At 54.8% G+C, this 18,401-nt stretch overlaps 1 protein-coding gene across 4 annotated transcripts in view; it reads left to right on the plus strand.

Moving 5' to 3' along the window:
- Window positions 1-18,401, plus strand: part of CAMSAP1 (calmodulin regulated spectrin associated protein 1) — a 43,200-nt gene that overhangs the window by 12,368 nt on the left and 12,431 nt on the right. For 2 of the 4 annotated variants that reach the window (XM_070378754.1, XM_070378755.1), the window contains exons 3-9: window positions 2,278-2,540; window positions 3,292-3,453; window positions 9,044-9,124; window positions 9,991-10,023; window positions 12,124-12,265; window positions 17,541-17,680; window positions 17,771-17,867. In XM_070378754.1, the coding sequence (XP_070234855.1) occupies window positions 2,278-2,540; window positions 3,292-3,453; window positions 9,044-9,124; window positions 9,991-10,023; window positions 12,124-12,265; window positions 17,541-17,680; window positions 17,771-17,867 (918 nt within the window). The remainder of the gene's footprint in view (window positions 1-2,277; window positions 2,541-3,291; window positions 3,454-9,043; window positions 9,125-9,990; window positions 10,024-12,123; window positions 12,266-17,540; window positions 17,681-17,770; window positions 17,868-18,401) is intronic. The other 2 variants (XM_070378756.1, XM_070378757.1) reach the window with 1 other exon arrangement.

Genomic DNA, 18,401 nt, shown 5'->3' on the forward strand with positions numbered 1-18,401 from the left:
TGATTGTTTTCTCTGTTTTGTTTGTATTTTTAAAATTTCAGTTAATTTTTAATTTTTTTTATACAATTTTTAAAGGTTACTTTCCATTTATAGTTATTACAAAACACTGCCACCTTCCCAGGGCTGTGCAGGCTGCCCTGGAGCCGCTTTGTTCCCAGTGTTTCTGTTTGTAGCCCCGCTCCCCCGCCTTCATGCTGCCCACCGCCCCTCCGCCCCCGCTGGTAACCACTGGTTTCTTCTCCATATCTGTGCGTTTGCATTTGCTTTGTTCATCTTTTTGAATCTGTCATTGAACTTCCTGTTGATAACTAGATTCTGCAGTTCTGAAGGTTTTTTGTTTTTTTTTTAAGCTTTTAAAAATTTATTTGTGTATTTATTCATGGCTGTGCTGGGTCTCTTGCTGTGCTCGGGTTTTGTCTCGTTGCGGCAGTGGGGGCTCCTCTTGGTTGCGGGGTGTGGGCTCCGGAGCACGTGGGCTCGTGCGGTTGTGACACACGGGTGTAGCTGCCCCACAGCCTGTGCTGTCTTCCCGGGCCCGGGATCCAGCTCTCGTCCCCTGCATTGGCAGGTGGATTCTTCACCACAGGACCACCAGGGAAATCCTGAAGGTGTTTTTTTTTAATAAGTTTTATTTCTCTGTTAATACCTTCTGTTCTTTCCATCTGTTTCAGGAGGGCTTCATGGAGCCTTGTGTAATAGGTGCTGTGAAGTCTCTGCTGATTCTCTCATCTGGGTCGTCTCAGAGTTGGTGTGTGTTGACCGTCTTCCCCCCTGAGAATCGATCACATTTTCCTGTCTGTATATGTTGAGTAAATAATGGATTGGGTCCTGGACATTTTGAACAGCATGAGGCTGTTTTCTGGGTCCCGCTAAAATCCCCTGGAGGATGTTGGTGTATCTGGTGGTTTGTTTAGCAGCCGGGTCGCAGTAAACCGCACTGGGCTCCAGAACAGACGCCTATTTGCCATTTGTAGGCCGTGGGTTCCGAGGTCAGTTCGGTTCTTCGGGTCTGTCCTGCTCGCACTTGGCGCAGGAGGGGCTCACCTGTGAACGAGGGTCCCCTTTGAGGCTCCCTCCTGTCCTGGGTTCTGCACTCGTTCTGGCGTCCCCTCAGCCGGCAGGCCAGGGCCCCGCTCCCGAGCTGCCCGCGCCTGCACGTGGGGAGCTGGTTCTGTCCCTGGGCCTTGCCTGGTGGAGTGGGGACGGGCACTGGGAGCGGCCCCACTTTCTTTCTCTTCCAGCTGGCATCTCCAGCGAAGGGTGGGGTGCACAGGGGTCCAGAATGAGCACCTCTGAGTGCTTGTTTCCACGCCCAGCGTGAAGGAGCGAGTGAGCTCTCGAGGGAGACTGTCAGCCACCTGCAGAACCTCTGATGCAGCAGTTCTCGGCGGAACAGACGCTGGTGCTGGCAGGGCCTTCCAGTCTGCTTGGTCTGGGGTGGGCTGGGCAGCACGGTGTGTTTAGGGCTCTCTGTCCTGCCGTGTCATGGAGGCCCGTAGCCTGCGTTTTCCTTCACCTGGGGGGGGCGCCTCCTGGGGGCCTCTGCCCCTGCGTGCTCCAGGTCTCCACCATCCTGCCCCAGGCTAGCGAGGAGGCCTCGGTTGGCAGGATGGGGCAGAGCGTGGCACACAGCAACAGGAAGATATTTCCTTGACTGTCTTTTTAGCCTGATTGATATTAAGATTGATAACCAATACTTGTGTGAATTTTGTAGAGCTCCAGCCTCTGCTCTCAGCGCCGTGACTTACTCGCGGGTTGTGATTTAATCCTCACCCGACCGTGGGAGATTGGCCTTCATAGCGTCCGGGATTTGCCCTTGAGTGCCCTTGAGGCAAGGCTGACCGGCCGTGAGAGGTGCGCCCGGCCAAGGCCAGGCCGCCACGCTCGGGCCCTGCTCTCGGCCCACACACGGTCCTGCTTGCACGAGGCCTCAAGCTCTGATCTTCTGAGTTGAGCTGTGGCCCCGTGTTAACTACAGGCTTGTCCAAATTCTCTCCTCTGTGGCCTTTCCCGTGGCCGCTCCAGAGTCCTGAGCCTGGATCGCTGTGGTGTGGCAGACCCATGTCTGCCCTGGCTCCCGACACTCCTGGTGAATCAAGGGCAAGGTCTCTGCAGACCTTGCCTTGCAGACAGCCGTCCCCACACCCACGTCCCCAACTCGACATCCTCTGGCTACCATCCCACCAGCAGCTCCAGGAGGCGGGAAGCGACTGTGGGCGGCCGGTGCGGCTGCATTTGGGGGTAACACCCACACGCGGGGGTCTCCTGTCGCTGCAGATGACATCCCCGAGGACCTCAGGGACCCCTTCTACATCGACCAGTACGAGCAGGAGCACATCAAGCCTCCGGTCATCAAGCTCCTGCTGTCCAGCGAGCTGTACTGCCGCGTGTGCAGCCTCATCCTCAAAGGGGACCAGGTGGCCTCCCTGCAGGGACACCAGTCTGTCATCCAGGCCCTGTCCCGGAAAGGGATTTACGTGATGGAGAGCGATGACACCCCTGTGACGGAGCCCGACCTCAGCCACGCGCCCATCAAGATGGTGAGTGGCCTGGGCGGTGGGGGGCAGCTGGGGGGCGGCCGCTGTGTCCCTGCAGCGCAGCGGAGTTGCCCCGAAAGTTTGGGCCTGAGACCGCCTTCTCTCGGTGGGATGTGGCTGGGCTGGAACGGGGTGGGGGCGGCTTCCCCCAGTGTGTCCACAGGGCAGTGCTGCCCCACCCTGGCTGTGGTAAACCGAGTTGCATTCAGAGGTGGCGACATGGAGTTGTGGAGCCCGCTCTGAGATTGTTTCACGTCTAACTTCTAAGAATTTTCGTGCCAGAATAAACAGACGCGCCTCTCCCCCCGAGTGTCCCCCTCCCCATCCTTCTCCGCAGCCGCTCACCAGCCTGGCGTTTCCGGGCCAGGCTGCTCCAGGTCGAAGCCACCTCCTGGTGTCTCCCACGTGGCTTTAGCTTAGCCTGTTCTTGGGTGTTTTGCATCCTCTGGTTTTTGGCCTGGCTGGGTGTGTTTCAGGTTGGGAGGATGTTACGGGTTCCGGGAAGAAAGGGCTTCAAGGTGTGAGTTCAGCATGCAGACCCCGGACTGTCTGGGACCAGTGGTGGTCACGTGGCCTCGGGCCTGTCTCGTGTCTTCTCCCATGGCTGAGCTCTCACAGGGTCCTCGGAGAGGAGGGCGGGGGGCCAAGCTGACCTGACCCCGAGGAGGGCTCCTGTGTGGGTGTAGGGAGGGTCTCCGCCTGACCCTGGGCTGTGGGGCAGGGGAGGGTGACCGACTGCTGCTTCTGCCCACAGAGCGCCCACATGGCGATGGTGGACGCCCTCATGATGGCCTACACTGTGGAGATGATCAGCATTGAGAAGGTGGTGGCCAGCGTCAAGCGTTTCTCCACCTTCAGCGCCTCCAAAGAGCTCCCATATGACCTTGAGGATGCCATGGTCTTCTGGGTCAACAAGGTGAGCACGGGGGCCCTGCCGGAGGTGGGCGAGCGGCCTGAAGCTCCAGGGGTGCCCCGTGGGTGTGGGTCCTTTCTCCCCGAGAGCATCACTTTCCTGTGTGTCCTGCTGAGACGCGACCCAGCCGGAGGCCCAGGAGACTGTCTGCTGTGGTTCAGACGGACCGGCCCCTCCTGCGTGTGCAGACGGAAGGGCGAGGGGCTGCGGAGTGCCGTGTTGTGTTGGTGCTCCCGCTTCGTAAATTCTTGTTGTTTTTATCTCAGGCACCCAGTGTGCGTTCATGGAGATCTCAGTTTTAGAAGGTGTTTTGATGAAGAGGAAAGCGTATCTTCTTGAATGCTGTTTTCTCCTTTGACATTTAGACGCTCACAGTGTGACCGTCTGTACGATCCATGTGAAGAGTGTTTGTTTTCCGGGGTGTGTGGTGAGGGGATTCCACTGGAGTCTGTGGTTATTAAGCCCCTCCCTGCAGACAGGTACTGCGTGCGGGACACTGCGCTCACAGAGCAGAGGGGCAGAAGCCGGCCCTCGCGGGGTGGTGCTCCGTGCCCGGAGCTTGTGCATTCCTCACTGTACAGCTCGCACACGCGTCCTCTGTCGTGTAGGGCTTTATCCAGGGTCAGCCGAGGAGCAGGGCAGAGCCTGGCGGGGCCTGCGTGTCTCGGGGATGACGTTCTGCCAGGATGTCTGCTGAGACAGTCACCCTGCTCTTGGTTCCCCCTCCTCCGCCCCGTGCAGGGCGGGGCCCCGGGGGCGAGGGACGCCGGTAAGGTGGGGGCTCTCGGGCTCACTGTGGACTTCCGGGCGTGGTCGGGATGTGGCGCCTGGCCAGTGCCTGTGAGATTGTCTCACGGCGGCGGCAGCCTGTCTTATGCACCCTCCAGCTTTGTGGGGGTGCAGGTGGGAAGCGCCCTGCGGGAATCTGGAGGCAAAGCGGGGCCTGGCCGGGTGTAGGACGAGGGGCCCAGCGTCTACGCTCTGCATGTCCGTGGTGGCGTCAGTCTTTCCGTTCAGCCATGAGTGGCTGTGTAGAGATATCTCGTGGTGTTAGTTGGCATTTCCCTAACAACTAAAGGTGTTTTTGTGTATTTTGTTAGGTGTCCGTTCGGATAGTTGGCCCAGGTTTAATGAGGTGGTTTGTCTTAATGAGTTTCGAGAGTATTTTATGTATATAAAGATCTAGAGATCCAGTACTTTCTTCGGTGTATCTTCTTGTGTTTTTATTGTTTCAGCATCAGGATGATGGCCAGTGTCAAAAAAATGAGTTGGGACGTATTCCCTCCTTTATTTTGTGAAACAGTTTTTGTACAATTAGTATTATTTTGTCCTGAAGTCTTTAATGGATTCTTTGCTGAAGCCATCTGGGCTTGGAGTTTTCTGTGGGAAGATTTTAATTATGAATTTAACTTTTCAGTGTACATGTAAGGTATTTAGGATTTCTGTTTAATTTCATGTCAGTTGGCAACTTGTGACTTCCAGGGAATTTGTTAATTTTATTTAAATTTTGACTCTATCGTCACGTCCCTATTTCCTCGTTGTCCTCTGGTGTATGTGTGGTCTAGTGACGTCCCCTCGTTTCCCGCTCTTAGTAATTTCTGTCCTTTTTTCTTCCCTTTGTTGGTCTAGTTTGTCAGCTTTATTAATGTTCTAAAAACCTGCTTTTGGTTTTTATTAATTTCTCCAGTTATTTTCTATGTAACGTCTCTTCTTGCTTTTATTGTTTTTCCATTTATTTTGAGTTTAACTTTCTCTCCTTTCTGGGTAAAGGAGGAGATTAGTTTCCACACCTGTTCACTTTGGTGTGAACGTTTAACGTTAATAGCTGCTCTCTGAGTCGTCCTTCAGCTGCACTGTGCGCATGTGTTACGTGCTGTGGTCTTCCTTCCCTTTAAGATACTTCACTTCACTTGTGGATCCGTTTCATCCGTGGGCTGTCTGGAAGCTTGTGGCTCAGTCCCCGTGTGTGGTGGGGTGGCTCTGGGTACTTTTCGGGGTGTTGGCTTCTCATTCCGGCGTGGTCAGCGCGCGCTCTGTGACTGCCGTCCTTCTGGGCTCACTGAGGCTTGTTCTGGGTCCACGTGTGGTCTTGCCGGTGTCGCCCGTGCGCTCTCCTGTCAGCCCGGCGTGCCGCACGTGTGGGTTCAGGGTGCTGTGGGTGGGGCACATCTCCGGGGGCCTCACGCCCCGTCAGGCAGCTGCCAGAGGGCGCTGGCGTCTCCAGGCCTGACTGCGTCTGCTCTGCCTGCTGGGCGTGTTGTCCTCGCTCTGTGTGTTTTTGCGTGTTGCTACGTCGTGTGCTGTTAGGATCGTTCTGTTCTCTTGTGTTCGCAAAGTGTCCCTTTATCACAGGTGGCGGCCCTTGCCTCCAGCCTTCTCACGACCAGCACATCTCTCCCCTTCCTCTTATTATTATTTTAAATTTACTTGTTCTCGGTTGCGCTGAGTCTTCACTGCTGCGCCTGGGCTTCCCTCCTTGAGGCGAGTGGGGCTGCTCTTGTTGGAGACCACAGGCTTTGGGCCCCTGGGCTTCGGTGGTTGCAGCTCGCGGGCCTACTTGCCCCTCGGCACGTGGAACCTTCCCGGACCCAGGGCTGAGCCCGTGTCCTCTATGTTGGCAAGCGGATTCTTCACCACTGGACCTCCAGGGATCCCCGCTCCTGTTATGTTTAATCTCTCCTTGTCTTTCTGTTTAAAGTGGGTTTCTTACAGATCTCTTCTAGGCAATTGGGGTTTTAAATGAACTGCATTTAACCCGATGCTGGAGATGTCTGGGTTTGCATTTCATTTGCTGCAACATGTTGGTTTTATTGATGTACGTGAAGAAAATCTGATTTTCCATGGATGCATAGTTGAAGAGGAGAGAGTGTTTTCACAATCTTTCCAGATAATCATACACATCACTTTTTGATTCTACCCCAAAACCTGACTAGTTTCTCGAAGGTTAACCGAAATGTGGAATTCGAAACCATTACTAATGAACGTTTTTCTTTAAAGTTGAGATATAATTCCCATGCTGTAGAATTCTCCGTTTTAAGGTGCATCTTTCCGTGGGGTTTTAAGGTCCCACCAGGCTGTGCGGCTGCCACCACCGACTCCAGACATTGCGTCACGCCGGTCGTGTCGGCAGTCATACCTGCCGCCCCGTCCCCAGCCCCCGCCAGCCCCTCCTCTGCTTGGTGTCTGTGTGGATTTGCCTGTTGCAAACATTTCATTTAAATGAAGCCTACAGCGTGAGGCCCCTCGTGTCTGACTCTCCATTTGCCACGGCGTTTGCACGGCGCACGCTTGCTGTGGCACTTACAGTACCCGCTTCTTTCTGTAGTCGTGTAATGCCGTGCTGTTCAGCCGTCCCAAGTTTTGTTTAGCCATTCTTCAGCCGACGGACATTTGCGTTTTCCACTTTCTGGCTGTTGTAAATTCTGCTGTAAACGTTCTTGTATGAATGTGTGTGTGGCTGTCTTCGTCTTTCTTTGGCTTGTATCTCGGGGTGGAATTGCCGGGTTGCACAGGGCCCTGTGAAGAACTGGCAGGCTGGCCACAGTAGGCGCACCGTTTGCCTTTCCCTGAGCACCTGAGGTTTCTAGCTTCCCATGTTCTTGCTAATACGCACTTCCTGCTTCTTTGTTTCCAGCCGTTCTGGAGGGTGTGAGGTGGTGTGTCACTGTAGTTGAAATTCATTTCTCTGATGAAGGGCGTCCTTATAGCTCAGTTGGTAAAGAATCTGCCTTCAGTGCAGGAGACTCAGGTTCAATCCTGGGTTGGGAAGATCCCTGCAGAAGGGAACGGCTACCCACTCCAGGAGCGACTTTCACTTTCCCTGATGGTGGTGATGGGGACCTCTTTTCATGTGTTTATTGGCCGTTTGTAGGTCTGTTTTGGAGAAATGTCTATACGGATCTTTTACTCATTTTAAAACCTGACTGTCTTGGTATTGTCGCAAGGTTTTTTTTATATAATCTAGGTACTAGCCCAGTGAACCTTGTTTTTTTGAAAACCATTGTGGTAGATGACGTTTGAGAGGTCTTGCTCTTTTCTTTTCTACTTATGTTTAATTGAAAGACAATTGCTTTACACTATGGTTTTGGTCTCTGCCGTGCCATCCGTGTGACTCAGCCACAGCTATACATATGTCTCCTCCCTCCCACCTCCCAGCCCGTCCCATCCCTCTAGGTTGTCTCCAAGCACTGGTTTGAGTTCCCCGAGTAGCCCAGTGAACTTTCTGTACTCTTGTCATATTGGAATCTTTCGTACACTTTTCCTGGCCCCGTTACCGCGGTTTTCTGAGGCTGCAGCTTGTCACTGGGAAAGCTGTTCTCTGACGTGTATGGATCTTCCCAGTGGCGTCACACCTCATGATACAGCATCAGAAACTACATTTGTTAACACTGCATCAATCCAATCAGAAAATCATTTCCATGTTAGGAAGGTAATTTATGGCATAATCAAATTTCCCCAAATTTTTAATTTCCAGTGTTTAATTGTGAAAAACTTTAGACGTGCAGAGGAGTTGCAAGAACTAGAGGATGTCTGTGGCTCCTGTGGCGCCCCCAGATTTCACAGCCGCTGTTTTTACGGCACTTCCTTTATCACTTATCCATGTGCATGTACGCTCTGGTTTATTTTAGAATATTTCCATATTTACTTTTATCTTTTTGTTTTAAAATCCATTTTTTCCAGCTGTCCCAGTGGTCCAGTAGTTAAGAATCCGCCTTGTAATGCAGAGGGTGTGGGTTCAATCCCTAGTTGGGGAACTAAGATCCCACCTGCCGCAGGAGCAGCTAAGCCTGCGAGATGCAACTGCTGAGCCTGTGCACCGTGACTCCGGAAGTCTGTGCGCAGTGACTCCGGAAGTCCGCATGCCACAACTAGAGAATCTGTGTGCCCTAACGGAAGGTCCCACATGACTCAACTAAGACCCCTGATGCAGGCAAATAAATAAATATTAAAAAAAGGTTTTTTCCCCGTCTTTGATTTGATTTGCATGAGTTCACTTATCTGTGTTCTTTTTTAACGATAAGACACTCAGTTCTGTGGCATTTCATCTGATCGTAGCTTTGACCACATGCCCATTAGCCTTGTTTTTCCTCCATGGTATTATTTTGTAATTTGCAGTTTTGATCTTATCTTTGGGTTAATAGTTCCAGAAAAAGGTATTTTTATTTCCGAGCAGTTGTAGTAAGTGCTTCCGGGCGTCTGACGATGGTTGCTGGTGTGACTTTGGTGTCAGGGAGTGTGCGAGCTCCTGTCGGGTGTCTGGGGCGGGTCTCAGCCAGGCCGCGGCATTGGCGGTGTTTGGTGACGTGGTGCTGCCCGAGCACCGGGGTGAGGCGATGAGGCGGGGAGCAGCGCACAGGCACCAGGGTTGCCGGGCCTTTCCCCCTCCTCCGTGCCATGGATCACGGGGTCAGAGTCATAGGTCCCGGGGTCTGTGTGTTCCACAGGTGTGTACTGGTCTAGACACTGCCTGCACCTGGGAGTCAGGAGCTCACATGGGCAGGGTGGGGTCTGGGCTGTGAGGGAGGGATGCACACCCAGTGCTGAAAGTCAGCCTCAGTTGCCTCCCTAACGCATTTGATTTCTTCCGCTTTAGGTAAATCTTAAAATGCGAGAGATAACAGAGAAAGAAGTTAAGTTAAAACAGCAGTTATTGGAAAGCCCAGCTCATCAAAAGGTAAAGGGTAAATTTCACTTCTGGGGGACGCTCCGTCGCCGTGGCTCCTGGTCGCAGAGAATCGCGTCCGTGTGGGCTCCCTGCGTGTTCTTCGGTTTCACTTGCCAGGCGGGGAGTGGGTGCCCTGGGGCCCTGCCCTGGCGGCGGGGGCCTGGCAGCACGCTGCCCTTTCTTCCAGGCAGGCGTGGCCTAGTATTGAACTTGAACTTGGGAGGGTCGGGGAGTGGAGGGAGGGCATAAGGGTCACCCGAGGGGAGTCAGCACAGGAGGGGATGTTCCTGGCAGCCAGTGGTCCCCTCGGGGCCCTCGTGGGCCACGTGTCCAGTGTGGGCTTTAGGAGGGCGAAGGTCCCATGTCCAGTGAAACGACACGCTTCCTCCTGTTTCTCCCTTTTTGGGGATGGGGGTGCCGAGTGTGTGTGTGACTGAATCCACGTTCCTCCGCCTGTGCACACCGTGGCGGCCGAGGCTGTGGTCCCAGGGCTGCAGGTCGAGGGAGCCTCCTTTTACTCCATCCTGGGCCCTGGGATGCTGTCCGTGGGTCTCTCACCCCGGCCACGCTGCCGTGAGCCCCCCTCCTCAGACGGGCGCAGACAGCTTGCCGAGGCCCTTTCTGAGCAGGCTTGCGCCTGTCCTCTGAGGGCCCAACCCGCACGCCTCCAGCTGCCGGCATCGCGGTGGTGCCCATGGGGTCCCTGGGTCCCTGCCAGTGCAGAGCGTCCCGGGCCGCGTGCACTGGGTACGTCTTGCCTCTCGGAGGCGGAGCACCTCCCGTGTGAACGTGGCGTGTTGTGTGTGTCTCGTCCGTCCTCAACGGACCTGCCTGCTGACTCCTCTCCTGCCTTCCTTCCCTCGCCTCCTGAGCAGTCTCCCTCCAAGTGGTACTGGAAGTTAGTGCCCGTAAGTGGACCCCGCGCGCACCCGGCCGCCATCAGACGGCCGTTCGCCGCCATCACTTGCTTCCATTTCAAACCGCTCCCGCCTGTGTCTCTGTCTGAGTGTCCTCCCTGGTGGTTTGTTGCGCTTCCCGCGGGGCAGGGCTGGCCCGCTCTGGGCAGAGTGGACCGTGGTGCGGCCCTCTCAGCTCCAGGGAGGCCTTCTGTAGCTGCCACCGAGAGCGTGGTTTGCCCACTTTCTTAGGTAAACTTAACAGACAGCTTCGTGTTTCGCCTTTGAAGAGGTAGTTTCCTGCTTTATGTGATGAACTTCAGGGTCATTGACAGGATCCATTCCCTTCCTTATAGATTTTAGCAGGAGTGGCCCGTGGCATGCTCTGCCGAGCGGCCCTCAGCTTGCTCTTCCTGGTGGCGAGGTCCACCGGCAAAGGTTCTGGAAATGGACCCAGTTTGTTGCACCGTTTCCCACGACAGATACTTGGCGCTGCAAGTGGTGCCTTAAAATGAAGTTCCGGAGGACGGACCTTTTCGAAGCTCCCTTACTTTTGCCTGTCCCTTTAGTTTAATTGTTTGGATCAAATGGTCCTTAGGATTCGATTATAAAGGAGATACGGTGGATATAAACTGTCAGTGGGATCTGCATGAACAGTGAAAGAGTCCGCTTTGTGGCTGATGGATAATTTCCCTTCTTTGAAATGTAATAATCACAAAGAGGGGGAAGGCCTTTTTTTTTTTTGAGTGTTTATATATTTCTTAACTTGTTGAAAAGCAAAGGCCAGAGTCAAACTGTGAAAGCAGGTCCAAGGCGTAGTGAGGACCGTCAGGCATGCAGGTCCCCCGGAAGGAGGGCGTCAGGCGGGACGAGGGCCTCGAGCCTCGGGGTCTCCTTCAGGGTCGTCGGTCCCCTCGGCTGCCTGAGCGCGCAGCCTACTTGTCGGCAGCGGGCTGAGTGTGGGCGGGCCCGGGGCTGGGAGTGGGGCCCCCTCGAGGGGCGGTCGCTGCTCCCGGACCCAGGGGTCAGCGCTTTCCCCAACGCAGACGCACACCATCTGTCCTCAGTGAGAAACCATCCGCTTTCCTGCATGCTGTGCTCTGCCGTGTGCTGTGTGTGTGCGTGTGCGTGTGGAGGCTGGTCGGACGCATGCCTTGGGCTGCACGCGGGAGCCCCTGGGCCTGGCCCCGGGCGGAAGCCTGCACCAGGCCGAGAAACAAGTTAAAAGTCCCCGTGGAGACTGGTGGGAGTGGTGTGCATTGCACGGGCCCAGGTGGGGCGTATTCCGTGCACACGTCGCTGCCGGAGGCTTTTCCTTGGGTTGATTGACTCTCCCACGCGGCTCCCAGAAACCCGCCGTGAGCAGCACGGGCTTTGTCCCTTGAGCTGGCACTGTGCTCTTCTACCCTGGGGAGAGCGTGGCTGCAGAAATGCCAGGCTTACCGGCAGGACGTGGTCACCCGGCGGGCGGCCTGCGTGTCCACGCTCCGAGTGAGGCCCAGTTACAGGGCGGCACGTGCAGGCGGGGAGGCTCCGCTCTGAGCACTTGTTTCCTGTCGGTAAAGACAGCGGCACAGAAACCTTGGGAAAGCGCTTATGTTCTTATAGCGCTTCACGTGCCGTCAGATTCCCGGCTGCGTGCGCCTGCCCGAGGGGCCGGTGGACGGTCGGTGGCCTTTGCGCTGGTTCGGGAGTTTCCAGGGCTCCTGTAGACGCTGCCTTCTGTTTTTCATGATGCCGAGCTGCTGCTGGCTCTAAGAAGGGCCAGTCATGTGGGTCTTCCTGGCATAGGGCGCTCATGTAACTTGTTTCTCATCCGTGGACCGTGTGCAGCCCCTGGCAACGTAGGCATGTGTCCTGCCTCCTTCCCCGGGGTGCCTGGCCCTCAGAGGGAGACGGCCCTGGCGTCCTGAGCAGCTCACTGCAGTCGCCCGCTGTGGCCAGGAAGCCCGGTTCCCTGGGTCTGGACGCATGTTCCAGGCAGAGGGCGTTACCCTGACCGGAGGCTTTCCCGCGTGGCTGCCGTTGTTCTGACCGTGGTCCGGCCAGCTGCCGTGGACGCTGGCTGAGCACCAGCACCGCTCGCAGTGACCAGGCCCCTCTCACCCGCAGGTGCGCTACCGCCGGGAGCAGCTGTGCGCGCGGCAGCCGCCCCACTTCCCGCTGCTGGAGGACCTGATGCGGGACGGCAGCCACGGGGCGGCGCTCCTGGCCGTGGTGCACTACTACTGCCCGGGGCAGCTGAAGCTGGACGGTGAGTGTGGCCGCGCCCCCAGGGCATCTGCCGGTGTAGTGACGACGCGGCGGGAGCAACTCCAAGGCCTCGGCATCCCCTGGGGCAGCGCGTGGACGCGTAGATCTGGCGACGGCGTGCCTGGGCCTGGCCTGCATTCTGCCTGGTGGTGGGGGGCGGGGGGGCGGCGGCTGGGACATACATGGTAGCGCGTTCCCTATCAGTGACCGGACTTACGTCTCGGGACGGCCAAGAGCCGGTCAGCCCCACTGCAGTCGAGGTAAAGCGTCCCGAATGCGGTTTGGGAAGACGAGTGCTGAAGCCAGCCTATAGACGCACCATGAGGGGTGCCTGTAGGCCTGGTGGCGGCGGCATCACCAGGTCGCGTGTCACTGTGGTGCCCGCGCCAGGTTGTGGGGGAGGTGTGAGTGATGCCACGCGCAGCGCCGACAGGAACAGGGCTGCTGATGTGGGTTTGCTTTGCATCCTTGTCTCTGACGTGGGGCGGGGCGGGGGCATGAGTTCCACAGATGTCCTGACTGCTGGCTGCACAGGGAGTGTCTGCCAGGCTCGTGGCTGGCACAGGGCTGACTGTGGTCCCTCCCCGATCCACAGACATGCTGGGCTTGGTAGTTTGTAAAACACACAGCTGAGTGTGAAAGAGAGGGGGTCTCAGATTGCAGGAGGGATCCCCATCTTTAGTGAAAACCCCTGGATTGGCACCTGGTTGCCCTGGGCCTGGTAGGCCTCTGTGCTTGTGTGGCCTGGGCCAGCTGCCATGGGAGCCGTGACCAGTGCCCTGGGAGGACTGGGGGGCAGCCCCTGCTGGCAGGACAAAGCCAGGAGCCCTGTCGGACACCCAGGCCTGGGGCTGAGGGGGGTCTTTCAGGGGGAGGTGGGCCACTGGGCTACATCCTGGGTGGGAAGGAGACAGGTGTGCAGTGAGTTTATGTGAGACCGAGTCAGGACTCGGGAGACATGTGGGTCTCACTTAGAGTGCCACAGTGCAGGAGTGGGCCACCTGCCCCCGTCCCGTCCCCACGGGAAGGCAGTGGGCTGGCGGGCGCAGCAGACAGACTTGTGCAGACGGACATCTGACGGAGCGTGCAGCGTTCGCCATGAAGACTTTGGGGGAGAGACTGGAGTGGTGTGCTTGTGTGCGCTGGGGTCTCCCTGACCCTCAGCACCTCCTGCGGCTGCCTTGTGGCTCACTGGTTCAGTGGTTCTGACTTTGGTTTTGTCCAGCCTGTGTCTCACCTCTCCACCGGGGTCTGGAGACAGAGGTACTAGGAGCAGAGAGTCTGTGGTGCGGATGAAGCACAGCCCGCAGGAGGAGAGAGCTGAGGTGTGCGTCTGTAGCAGAACTTAAGAAGGGGGTTTTAAAAGCAACACAGGGTGAGATGACCGGAGGCGCACTTGTGACCTAACTTGTAGGACCGCCTTATGACACAGATGGGGACAGGAAGGCTGGAGGGGACTCGGGCACAGGGGCGCAGGCCGGGCCCAGGGCTCCAGCTCACAGGGGACCTGCCCCCTTAAATGAGAGTGCACGGAGGCGTTTACAAGAACGGGCTTGATAAAGGCCATAAAAGAAACCTCAACAGAGTTTGTCACAACACGGTAAAACGAGAAATCAGTAACAGAAACGTGCAGTGTCTTTCTCCAAACTTAAAATCTTGAATGTGTGGAAACCAAACAACTTACTCTAAAGCATTTCATGATCTAACTTGGAGTCACAGTGGGGTTTCCTGGTTGGGGCTCACCAAGGGCTGGTGTCTTTATCTGTTCAGCTCGCTGATACACCCCATGCCGTCCGGGACAGCCTGGTGTTTGGTAGATGTTTGCGGAATAAATGAGCGACGTACATGCCTGAATGCACAGGCCACAGCTCAGATGGCTTAAAGGGAGACTTGTTGTCTCAGCTCCAGTGCTTTGGCCACCTGATGCAAAGAGGCGACTCATTGGAAAAGACCCTGATGCTGGGAAAGATTGAGGGCAGGACGAGAAGGGGATGACAGAGGATGAGATGGTTGGATGGCGTCACTGACTCGATGGATTTGAGTCTGAGTAAACTCCAGGGTTTGGTGATGGACAGGGAGGCCTGTCATGCTGCATAAAGTCCATGGGGTCGCCAAGAGTCAGACACGACCGAGTGACTGAACTGTCGCCTCAGCGCATGTCCTGTAGAGCAAGGAGTTTAAAAATCAGGATGCCAGGCTGACCTCAGAGCCTTTGACAGTAATAGAGTAACAAACTAGAAAAAGCAGAGGAAGGAGAATCAAGAGTGACCTTCTGTTTCTGCTGGTCGGAAATCATCTGAGCACAAGGGGGACCCAGGCTGCGCTGCAGGTTCTGTCCTGGGGGACGTGCTCCCCCATGTGGGGGCGGAGCAGGGGGTGCAGAGGAGGCCAAGCGAGAGCTCTGGGAGCCTCCTGAACCAACAGCCCCGGCACCAGGAGCAGGAGGGGTGAGAGGAGAGGTCCGGGCTTTCCCTCCCGGTGGGAGTCAGGGCCCGGTGTCCCAGCCGTGCTGCCCAGGGAGCTATGTCCGGGACGTGCCACGGTCCCTGGGTTCCAGCCTTTCTCCTCTCTGACACCGCTGCTCTTTGCTTTACAACTGACCGGTGACCAGGCTGCATGGACATTGGTCTCCTGGTCACACTTTTAACCCCAGGGTGGTCGTCAGATGGGAATTTCTGGCCCTGCTTGTTGGTTGGCAGGTCGGCGTTGCGGTGCTGGGGGCCGGTCTCCTTGCGTCGGGATGGCCTCGTGGAGTCTTGCTTTGTTCGGCACACTGACCCATTCATCGTTCTGTCGCTTTGATTGTCCCAGACCCTGTGTGTTTCCCTTTGCCTCAGCTAAAGCACAGGGAGCTGGGCAGAGGGGCTCAGACACCGATGCTCAGTGGGAACCTGGCGTGGCCCAGACTGTGAGGCAGGCGCCATCTGTGAGGGGGATGCAGTGGGACCCCAGCCCACACATGCCAAACACCATGCCTTGGACCAAAGTCAGAAGAGTGGAAAAGCAAAATTTTAAAAACTTGGGGGAAAAAAAGGAAAGTAGTGTTACCACATTGTTAATGGGATGGGTTGTTTAGATTACACAATAGCACAAGCAATAGGAAAGATTACCGCATTTAACCGTGTAAAATTCCCTGTGCCGACAGAGGAGCATCATAAAACTGAGCGATAAAATATGGCCTCAAAACACGCTTGAAGTAAGTGTGAGCTGACGGTGGACCGCCGCTCCGCTGTGCTGTGGCTGGCACACACGAAGAGTCCCCACACATCAGTGGGGTCTGAAGAACCCGAGGGGGAGTAAGAGCGTGCTCTTCGCAGAAGCGGCGGTCCAGGCGGGCACATGGCCCAGCACAGGGAGGGCGAGATGCCACAGGCAGGCTGGGGTGTGGACAGGCCAGGGCCAGGTGTGGGCAGTGTGGCTCGTGACCCCTTCGGGAAGGGTTCCCGGTGAAGAGAGCATGCACAGTAGTGAACACTGTGGAATCCTAAGCGAAAGTGAAAGCCGCACTGTTGGGTCTATCTCTTTGCAACCCCACAAACTATACACAGTCCATGGAGTTCTCCAGGCCAGAATACTGGAGTGGGCAGCCTTTCCCTTCTCCAGGGGATCTTCCCAACCCAGGGATTGAACCCAGGTCTCCTGCATTGCAGGTGGATTCTTCACCAGCTGAGCCACCAGGGAAGCCCAGAATTAATATATAGCCATTGGGAAATTGTGGAAACCTCTTAAAGAGATGGGAATACCATTGTGGGAAAAGACCCTGATGCTAGGAAAGATTGAAGGCAAAAGGAGAAAGGGGGTGGTAGAGGATGAGACAGTGAGATAGCATCACTGACTTAATGGATGTGAGTTTGAGCAAACTCCAGGAGATGGTGGAGAACAGAGGAGCCTGGCGGGCTACAGTCCGTGGGGTTGAAAAGAGTTGGACACGACTTAGTGGCTGAACAACAACAAATACAGCTGTTGAATGACAAAATCTGCTCACATCAGCATAGAACTGTTTGGAGACATAATTCCGGGCCTGGGGGAAATAACAGGCTGCCACTTGCTAGGCGTGGCTTCTTGTCCTGAGTGCCGTCCGCAGTCAGCCGGGCGCTGTGTCCGTGATTCACGGGGCAGGCCTCCCGTGGTGCAGACGCCGCACGCGCCGGGTCCCAGGGCTTAGAGGGTGCTGCCTTGGGGACAGGCGGGTCAGCGCTGGGTGCTGTACCGAGAGAAATAAGATTCGGATCAGAGAAGGGACGATGTTAACATTTGCTCACTCGGCAGAGGGTGCCTGGGAGTCTGGTCTTTATATTTGTAATATTTCACAATCTGAATTTTAGAGTAAAAGGAACATTTCTTAGGAATATAACTGTTACTCAACTTAAGAAAGTTTTCTCTTGAGAGTTCACAGTGTTAGGGCATCGCCACATAGGACAGAATTCGAACATAAATCCCATTTGTGCGTGAGATTTCTAAATGGTTGAAAATGACTTCTTAGGAGTAAAGTTTTTTACAGTAAGTTTCTCGATCCTGTTTGTTTATTTACAGGCAGAGTTAAGTCGTCAGTGCAGCCACTTCTAGTTTAGCCTTGGTATCTAGTTTAGGGTGGTATCTGGGTGTTCCGGTGGCTCCTGAGGGTGGGCCCACATCCCCTCAAGAGCCTGTTCAGTGGCCCAGTGTGGGTGTCCCTGCTGGAATTTTCTGGCTGAGGGTCTGGCATCCTGCTGCAGAGCAGCATGAGACGGAACAGTTGTCCTGCTCCGGGTGCAGACAGCCAGCAGAGGGAGACCGAGCTCTGTGGGTCTCCTGACTTCTCTGATTAGCCGCGTCCCGTACATTTCTGCTGGACAAGCCTGACGTTTCCCGTTTTATGTTCCCCTCTCCCACCCATGGAGATAAGAGTCACTGGAAGGACTCGGGGGAGAAGCTTGGTTAAATGTGCACTGACCTTATGCAGCCAGGTCTTTATAAACTGAAAGGTGATTGTCACAGTTCATGCTTAAAAGGTCAAGTAATTTCTATATATTTTTTAGATGTTAACAGTTAAATTCAGGTCCTGGAGATTTTCCTATCTTTTTCTTGGTGTTTTCTTTCTATATTTAGCATTACTTATAATCACTTGTGTTGTTTAATAATGCTTTTTGCCTTTTTAAATGTCACCTTTATCTTCACCTAAAATATTTTTCAGTTGAAAATTGTGTATATATATATGCGCACACAGATCTGTGTTCATGCACATCATGAAACAGCATATCTTTATAATAAATTATAGTTTTGTTTTTATCTATTAGATATATGCTTGAAGGAGGTGACGTCGATGGCTGACAGTCTGTATAACATTCGGCTTCTGAGAGAATTCTCCAATGAATATCTTAACAAATGCTTTTATCTCACCCTAGAAGATATGCTGTATGCTCCTTTAGTGTTGAAGGTAAAAATCAATTATCAGAAGCACATTTTTAAAACCACTTGGGAATAAGCTATTTACTATGTCCTTGATCTTTTCTGTTTTTTCTTTTAGCCAAATGTTATGGTTTTTATTGCTGAGCTGTTCTGGTGGTTTGAGAACGTCAAGCCAGATTTTGTCCAGCCCAGGGATGTTCAGGAACCGAAGGATGGTGAGTGGCAAACTTCTGTGCATAAGAGTGCTCAGGAGGTGTGGTTACAGGCTCCTGCCTTCATGCAGCAGTGGAGTTTAATCAGGGCTTTCTCTAGGGAGCACCAGGGAGCTCGATGGGCTGTGAGCGGTCTGCCTCCAAGGTCCAGGTCTGGCCACCAGGACTGTCACTGGCACCATCTTTCTTGGAGGAGTGTTCTGGGAGCAGCTTCAGGCTGGGCCCAACCTCTACCCCTGAGCCCATGGGGGCTTGAGCTGCAGTGACCACTGAGGTGCTCAGTCGCAGGCTGGGCCCAGCCGACGGCTGCCCCCTGAGGGTTTGGCTGCAGGGCGCCCTGGTCGGCTCGGTCCCCAGGCCCAGTGAGGAGGCTGCGTGTTAGGGGTCCATGCACCCTCCCTTGCTGCTCTAGTCTGGCTTGTGTCTTTTGATTTTAGTACTTATTTTGTTAACATATTTGTTTGATTCATTACAAAATATACCTAATGACCTTGAAACCAGGTTGTTTTTTTTTGTTTTTTTTTTTTTGAGAAGTTT

Source organism: Bos mutus, chromosome 11 (assembly GCF_027580195.1).
Source record: "Bos mutus isolate GX-2022 chromosome 11, NWIPB_WYAK_1.1, whole genome shotgun sequence".
NCBI classification, from domain to species: domain Eukaryota; kingdom Metazoa; phylum Chordata; class Mammalia; order Artiodactyla; family Bovidae; genus Bos; species Bos mutus.